This window comes from Myzus persicae, unplaced genomic scaffold, assembly GCF_001856785.1.
Source record: "Myzus persicae strain clone G006 unplaced genomic scaffold, MPER_G0061.0, whole genome shotgun sequence".
NCBI classification, from domain to species: Eukaryota; Metazoa; Arthropoda; class Insecta; order Hemiptera; family Aphididae; genus Myzus; species Myzus persicae.
In genome coordinates this window covers 646,616-655,924 of record NW_019104167.1, presented here as the reverse complement: position 1 = coordinate 655,924, position 9,309 = coordinate 646,616, and the positions used below count along the sequence as shown (strand labels likewise).

The 9,309-nt window shown below is 28.3% G+C and overlaps 1 protein-coding gene across 1 annotated transcript; it reads left to right on the top strand.

Moving 5' to 3' along the window:
* The first annotated feature begins 368 nt into the window (after positions 1–368).
* Positions 369–2,500, top strand: LOC111039541. The gene is made up of 3 exons (XM_022323095.1): positions 369–1,200; positions 1,342–1,488; positions 2,137–2,500. Exons 1-3 carry the CDS (start codon positions 946–948, stop codon positions 2,248–2,250), a joined length of 516 nt encoding a protein of 171 aa, XP_022178787.1. The 5' UTR covers positions 369–945; the 3' UTR covers positions 2,251–2,500.
* The last annotated feature ends 6,809 nt before the right edge of the window (positions 2,501–9,309 follow it).

Below are 9,309 nucleotides of genomic sequence, written 5' to 3'. Positions count from 1 at the left end.
AGGTAAATAATAGTACTCTAGGTAGGCACTTATTTTAAGTTTCTCAACTGGATGTTTGATTTAGGAATTTAACTATAATATAGGAAATAATTAACATTAACATTAATGTAACTAAAAAAATAATTTATTGTTTAATATATAATTATTTAAAAAAATAATATTTACATATAATAACTATCTAACCCAGTCATAGTAACTAATCCAGAGTCCCAGACTAATATTAGTGTTATCATTAAATGATAAATACTAAATACCTAATCATTTATCAAAATAATATTAATTCAAATAATATTTATGTTTTATATTTTTATCTTATATAATTAACTACATTCAAAACCCCGAAAAATATTATTTCTAAAAATAGAAATTATGAAATTGACATTAAATTAATATAATGCTTTTGGGTTATAAAAATAAAAGTTTATAATATTGTCGCAATTGCTGCTGTAGGTGACATTCGTCACAGGTTATGAAAAACAATTAACATAAAAACAAATGTTTTACTCTATTATATTTTGTATGTTGTATCAAAAAATTATTATTTTGTACCTACTAAATACAGAATGTCAAATATATGACCATTAAACACTATATAGCTATTGGTGGGTACCTAACAGGAAACAGGAAATCCGATAGCAGATGGCAGTTGGGCAGTAAATTACTACCTACCTATTGTGTTACCTTCAGTATTACGGGTGACAGGTGAATTCATTCGTGCGTTGACTCTTGAGTGTTAGGATGTGTAATACTAAACTATAATATTAGTTTTCGAATTTATTCATCGTAGGTGTTTTCTAGTTTCGATGCAAATGCTTGATGTTTCATACCTCGTACAATGACGTTTTGAGTGTCTTATAAATTATAATTATTACTTTCAAAATCACGTACCCCTATTATAATAATAGCATTATTGTTTATACATTATTTCTACATTTACTGTCCGTGATGGACGAAGACATACGATATCAACGCCTTCCCCAATCGTTCTCGGTTAGGGAACTCGGATCTTCCGAGGCCAGAGGTTTATGGGGAATTAAACACACGCGGAAACCAGTTGATCTGATGGTAGCAAAAGCTAAGAGTTCGTCAACACCCTTACAGCCACAAGTTGAACTACGAATCACTGAGGACGGATGTGAAATTATCGGAGACAAATTTAAAAAAGTTTTTCCCATTCACACAGTTTCTTACGGCGTTCAAGTATGTACTACCATTTACCTTACACTATATATTAATTATAATTATATATCTATTGTGATTGTGTTATTATGTAGCTTTATGAACACTCCATATTTATTTGTTTTTGGTAAAAGTAAAAATAAATAAATATCTTGTCTATAGGATTTGGTGTACACAAGAGTTTTCTGCATGATAGTCGTTAAAGAACAAATTAGTGCGGACAGAAAACCATTCGATTGTGTGGCGTTTGTCTGTGAGAGCCGTCAAGCTGCAAGAAATTTGACCTATACATTAGCTACGGCGTTTCAAGTAATTAATTTTTATGTAAATTAACAAAAATAGGTATATAATAACCAGTGTTATAAATTGTGTGGTAGTAAATAGTTAAAATTAAATAATTTAAAAATGCATTTACCTATTGAGTGAGTATTGACTATTAGGTAGGTACTACATACATATAAATATAAGATAGATAATATAGTAGGTACCTGGTACCTATGTAATATTGTAATATATTGTTTATTATTATTGCAATAACATTTATGATATAATATTCTGAAATATTTGAAAAGTATAATTTTTTTTATAACTATTTATACCTAGCTACCTGATATCGTTTTGTTTTAGGTATACTAATTAGTAATTACTAATAAATAATAGTATCATCTTAAAAGCAATAAGCTGTACATTTTTAGGAAAAATAGATCTATTTTGTCATACCAATAATGTAGTATTGTGTCAATTCAATGCATGTTATTAAATTTTGATTTCTCCCCTCCAAATTAAATTTAAGAAATGTTTTTTTATACCGCCTTAGTGCTTTTTAATAGATTTTTATATTATATTTTGTTCAAAATAAATGTGTTGTATTATTTATAAAATATTCAATTAATTTAAACTTTAATTTAAAATGTAGTCCAAACAATGAATGGATATTAATTTTTTAATTATTTATAGGCATATAGCAGGAAAGTACGTAGTACTGGAACATCTAAATCTCGCTTTGCCATTGATTTAAGAACTGCTGATGAACTAGAAATGGATCTTAGGAAAGTTGACTCTGAGGCATAATATTGTCAATTGTCATATTTATTGTTTTATTTTAAGATAAAGGGATTATATAATCATGTTTATTATATAGGCTTATGGATTGTATAGATTGTAATATGATTTAAAACAAAAAATGCTTTTATAGTTGATGTTATAATTTTTTAACTCAAGATTTTATTAGGATTTTCTAGCAACCTTTTACTTGTGTATTTTATTTTTCAACACGATTACAAATATAATAATTGTGATGTTTAATAAATTTTTAATTAAATAGTACTATAAAAAAAACATTTTTTAAACTTTATATTTTATAATTTTATATTTTAGTGTTGTTTTTGGTATTATTAATTATATTTGTAAATATGTTTTTTATAATTGTTACCTATATTGGTAGGTATTTAATATTTATAATAATACACTCAATACCAAATTATTATTATATAATGAACAAGAAACCTATAAGAACTTATTATGTTCAATAATTTGAACTGAAAAGTGAAAACTTTATTTATTTATTTAATGTTAAGTAGGTACCATAATAAATTATGTCTCAATACTTCTGTAATACATCAACGTTTCTTATTTTCTTAACCATTTTATAGTTCTGCGTTAAGGCCTGAGTTTGACATCTATAATATTTCTGTCTGGGTCTCTAACCCTTATACTTATTAGTTATTATAAATATGTAGAAGATATTTTTATATTTGGTTAAACAAAGGTATAATAATACATTTCCAAATGTAACACCAATAAGATAGTTACAGGTTAAATAACTACATAATTACACTAGGTGAAATTAATGATTACAATATGTCAATATTTAAATAGAAAATAAATAAAAAATGTGCTACCCAAGACGTGTAGTAGACACATATTTTATTTCTGAGAGAAAAATGCATAAAATACATGAGATCAAATAATATAAACGCCATTGTCTTTTTTTCCGGTCCCCGATCATGGGATAATTTTATTATAATTATAACCTACAAAGATAAGTACTTGAAATAAATGTGATTCAATTTAGAAATACCCGTTTTAACTGATAAGTCAAGACACCTAGCTAGCCTAATTCTTGGCTAGTAGAATTCCTCAAGTAATTTTTTATTAGTTTTAATTTTGAAAAAGAGCTCTATGCAGAAGCTACAGTCACTGGTAGCGTTAAAAAAATAATACATGCAGTCATAATGTCACTATAAACTGAACAAAGATCATATTCTAAAAAAAAATCACTTAGATCTCCTATGATCTTCAACTTCATATTTTTTAAATTTTCTTTAAGTGATAGCAGTTGTCGAGGGAAATCAGAACTTATGTAGTTTTAATAAAACTGAACAAAGTCATATATGCATTTTTTGTTAATTCTGATTAGTGATTAGTATCATACCAGAAGTTAAAAATTCAAAATTATTGCATACTGTCTTAATTCCTTCAAACCTTCCTTGTAATTGTGACAATGCAGTATCAATAATAGGTAAGAACACTGTCACTCGAAAATTGTCTTCAGTAATATCAGTTCTTCTATCCTCGTCTACATGATTAATTTCATCAAAATGTTTTTTAGAAAACACTCGACGACGGCTTTTAGGTTGAGTTGATAATCCCCATTTCAAACACAATACTTTTGATGAAGCCATAATTTCATCATAATTTGTTCTCAAACTTTTAATTTATCTGACACAATTTTCAAGTAACTCACAAGCTTAATGAAGAATTGGAGAGTAGTATTTGGGGACTGTAGTACTGTAATAATTGAATTTAAAAATAATTTCATAGGATCATAGACCCTAAGAAACGGGTATATTTATATACCATCGACGGACAGCAATAAACGTATCACTTATAAATTGTCATATTACTATACCTATATTAAATTAGCCAGTGTTTCTTGATATCTATAAATATATATTAATAATATTTATGGGTAGCATAGGAAATAAATATAAACCCCCGCCTTCACAAATCGGTGTGACTCCATCATCTATCGAGCTGTTATTCTTAGAATGTTAGCAGTATATAGTATTTATACATAATATTACAAAATAAGTAAAGGCTGTATAAGGCATATAACCAGTGGCGCAATTAGACCTCTAAAACGCAGGGTGCTAAATCTGTGAATGCATCACAGAGCTGTGGGGGGGGGGGGGGGGTAGCCACCCACACCCCCCTGCACCTAAACTTACAATAATCGCTAAATCAAAATTGTAAAATGCATATTAAAACACTTCACATGTATCGTGTCATCCCAAGAATTCAAAAACTCAAAAACTGATAACAACAAAATATATTATAATATCTATCATAGTATAATCTATGGCAAAAGTCGATCGTCATCACTCGTCGGAGACGATTCACAATTCTAATAATTTAATTGAACAAAAGAGAAATGTGTGAGGCAACAATAAACATTTGTTATTTTGTTCACATATTTCATTCTACTCAAGTAATTTTTTCAGTTCGGGTTTAGATGAAGAAAGAATTTCCTCAATATGGCGTCTGCACTCAAGATATGGCCTTGCAGCTATATATTACTCGAAGAATCGATGTATGCGTAAGTTTGATTACATATTCTTTTGGGACTTACATATTTTACTTTTTAGTCTCAAAATTAAAATTTATTGTCACAGACAATTTTGCTACCCGGGTGAGTAGGGGTATATTTTTTATTCCCGAGCGCGCAACACAAAAAAATACGCTTATAGCACCAACGACGACGGCATATCCAAGTCGCAGAATAATAACATATTTATACAATAAAATAGATATAAATAGTGTTGTACATACTAGTAATACTACAGTACACGGGAGTTCTTATGTCCCGGCAAAATTCAATAATTTTTATTTTTAGTTTATATAAATGTTGAATAATATATGAATATTACTATGCCGTCTGCTTGTGGTCGAACCGCGAATTAAAGTGACGCCGCCGTACATCAAACATCAAATTATTTTATAAAGCTGGGATACCTAGTCGCTCTGCTGATTATTGAATATCCATCGGAAATTAAATAATTTAATTTTTAATATTCTTGAATAGCTTAAAATATACCTAACCAATGTATTCAAAATTCATGCATTAAATATTAATTATTAATTTCGTGATCGACAGTATTTAGAGAAAAGATTTGACTTGGAATTTTACAAACTATAGTTGGTATAGTCGGTATATACGGTAAATGTGATGCATTAGGCACTGAATACCTTTATGTTAAATCTAAAAAGTAGTAGGTAATCACGTTTATTTACAATAAGATTTTTATTAAATAACTCATAAAAAAATATGCTTGTGCTTCGAATATTTAAACACCACCTTAATTAATTATTAAATTAAAAATCAAAATAATAGGTACTTTATATATTGTTGTAACTTAAATTTTAAAATTATTAACTATTTTGGTTATTGTTATACCTCATGTCAATATCTTAATGATCAAATCTTAAACACGGACCTCCTTGATATACAATTTTGTAATATACTATATATCTATGGTTTTATCATATTGACGTAGTATAAATTATACATCCGTGGCGATTGTCGAAGTAGTTGCAAAGACGCACTCGATCTAAAATTTCAGTTAGCAAAGCTGCAGACATGAACAAGGAACATGAAGCGATCCGTACGGTCTTTTTTTCATAATAAATCTCAATATTTTCAGACTTAAGTTCAGTCGTATATCTGATTTATTCCGCAGTGCACACACTATATCAGGAATTCTGCCAAGCCCGAAAGCTTCGATGTTTAAAGTATTCAATTTTAGTTTCATACTTTTTTGGTGCTCAAATTTATTTTTTAAGTAACAATTTAATTTCATGAAAAATACGCTACCCCTATGAACACACATATTTTATTGCTGAGAGCAAATGCATAAAATAAGAGAGATCAAATAATATACAAACGCCGCTCGTCGTCGTCGTTTTTCTTCTCCCTGTTCTTAGGGTTTTTTTATAATTATAACCTATTTTTAAGTACTTGAAATAGACATTCATTATACGGTTTAATTTAGAAATACCCGTTATAAGTGATTACTCATAAGACACAATTTTAATTTATAACTTATATTTTTTTTTAAATCCTAAGTTAGCAGTTACAGGACACTATTAATTTAGTGTTAAATATATTTCATTGTTCTATTATAATATATTAATATTACATTATATTATAGTTGTATCCAAAAAACAAAAATGTCCATAGAGTGGTAAACTCACTATCCTAAAAAGTAATCACCCCGTACGAGTGATTATGAAAAATATACTTTTATACTAGTATAGGTATATTTATATAATATAATAAATAGTAATGAAATAATAGACACAGGCGTTCAAATATTCTACAATTTTGTAGTTATTCCAACCTGGGTGTATACGAGTTAAAAAATTTAAGTAATGTAAATTTTAACTTTTTAATTTCTTTTAGATTCCGAACGAAGCGATGAATGTATTGATTTTACAATTTATTTTTTTATTTTTTTTGTTTCTGTCATCACATTAATTTTGGAGAGTAAAAGTGCTTAGATTTTCTTCAACAAGCATCTTTTCTGGTAGAAATGTGAATAGTATCGGTACTTCAAGGGGTCAATAGTAAAAAATTCTCAATAGTTTTCAAAAGCGGCAGGAAAAAAACGAACCAAAAAAAAAATTAAGGAAAAAAGCGAATTCTTACGGAAACCCGGTTTTCGACAAAATCGATTTTGGTTTTTGATGTAACTTTCAAAAAAAAGAAATACCGTAGATATACATGAAATTTTTACTGAATACTTATAACGGCGTTTTCAATAAACCATGCAATGTTGACAACAAATTTTTATAAGCGTTTGAATTTTTAATTTTGACAAAATAAGTAAAAGTCACGAAAATGTGCAAAATATTTTGAGTTAGAAATTCATAAAAATGTTTCGTTTTATATCTAAGTTTTTAAAACTTAATACAAGATTCCTTATAAGTTTGTATGCCTTTACCAAAAAAAAAATTCTACCGGAAAGTCGAATTAATTTTTTATAAGTATTTGAAGTTGAAATTTTGACAACATTGGATATTCACTCCATTTCTCATATAGTGATTTTTACTTATTTTTTTTTAATGGAAAATCCAATAATTGCAGATATTTGAAATTCACATCATTTGTTTATATTTTCAATTCATATAGGAACTTAATATAATTGTACTGTTAACAAACAATTTCAATTTTGAATTTTTTTAGTTTATTTAGTTTTTTTCTTTTTTCAGGAGGTTAATAAAATTTTAATAAATTTTAATTGTCAATACAATTGTATTTGTTGTTCAAAAAAGCTTGAGAATTCAATAAAATTCTCCTGATAGATATTTACAATATTAGTTTAAAAATATTTAAAATACATAGGTACGATTTTTGTAATGAGGAATTAAATTAAAGATTCATTGACAAGAATAATNTCCGACTATCAATAAAACCATGATATAAATTAGGAAATTGGTCAGGTATAAAATTTATTTTATTCTTTTGTTTTAAATTTTTTTTTGTAATATTTAAATATTTTCACCGATTATCAGGTACAATGACCTGTAGGTACTATAGATAAAGTGAGAATAGGAAGTGTATGAGACGGGGATGAGAGGTTGTGAGAGAAGTTACTGAGGGGATAGAGGGAGGAGAAGGGGCGATTAGGGGAGGGTGGGAAGGGATATATGGATTTAGTGAGATAGGGAGGGGGGATAATAGGAAGTGTTCACAGATTGTTTATGTTCAAATGGGAATTAAATTAAAGATTCATTGACAAGAATAATGATTTATGTTATTTTGTTGTAAATTATTAATTAAAATATTATTCATGGGTACTTGAAACCTTTAAAGTATATAATATAATAGTATAGTACATAATATTTTATACCTACAATGACTTTTCAAATGTACTTTTTTTAATGAATTTAATCTACCGCGTGTAGTACTAATACTTACTAGTAAAATAAATTACTTTAATCACAATAATATCATCGAATATACTTAATTTTTAAGTAATATTATAGACTGACAGACCGTCTTCGCTCACAATCGTTTTTCGTATACAATGATTTTTTATCGTTAAATTCAAACTTAACACCATCCATTACATTACAGTGACCCAATTGCAACTAATGTACATCAGAGCGATCTCCAAGTACCAGCTTTTTTTAAATATAATTTTCAATATCTTAACATTTTTAACTTAACTGATTTTTATTGCTAAACATTTATTAAATAATGAGTTACTTTTAATCAAGTCCTAGGTGCGTAGTTTGTTTATAAAATATAAAATAATAAATATAGTAAAAATTATTATTATTTAAGATGCTACATAGGTTGTGTATTACATCAAAATTTACTTTTCATTATTTTAAAACCAGAAATGGGGGACGAGGTGACCGAGTGGTCTGACTCTTCCGCTGCAACGCAGCCGGTCGCGGTTCGATCCTCGGCCACCGGGCGGCATTTTTCTCCGGACAAGTCGCGGTGACCGGAGGAGAGCAAGTGCTGCCATCCCCCACCCCCGGGGCATGGCAGAAACCTACGGGTGCCCCATTCGAAATTCTGCCAAAACAAACACACACGTGTTCGCCCTACCGTTCCAAAAACCTACAAACCATCAATACAAAAAAACCTACAGTACCTACTAATAGCTAATGGCCACAGTTGCCGGGCTCAGGATCAATTAAAAAAAAAAAAATAATAATTGATTTGAACGATATTTATAAAATATTGAAATAAAATAAACACACTTGCTAATCAGTAATGGTAACTAGTACCTGTGTATTATACTATTATTAAAATAAAAATGAACTAGTAGCAGAGTTCTAGTAGATAACTAACTTGCCGTGCCTAGTAAAGAAATATGACTTTCATAAAATAGTTAAGACACAACTTAACACATAATAACTACGTATTGGAAAGATAAAAGCTATAAATTTAAGAGATTATTTTAGCTATATTATATCTGTAATTTATAATAACAAATAGCTCATACGTATATTGTTGAACATAGTATATGGCATAGTATACTATATAGGCTGCGTTTTTTTCAGAGATGGTATTCGTCAGTGAAAATTTGCAGCAGTGTGAAATGTGTTGACGTG

Coding starts and splice junctions, on each gene's coding strand:
- LOC111039541 (XM_022323095.1), top strand. CDS start 946: ATGGACGAAGACATACGATATCAACGCCTTCCCCAATCGTTCTCGGTT. Junction 1,201..1,341: donor CAGTTTCTTACGGCGTTCAA/GTATGTACTACC, acceptor TCTTGTCTATAG/GATTTGGTGTACACAAGAGT. Junction 1,489..2,136: donor CATTAGCTACGGCGTTTCAA/GTAATTAATTTT, acceptor AATTATTTATAG/GCATATAGCAGGAAAGTACG.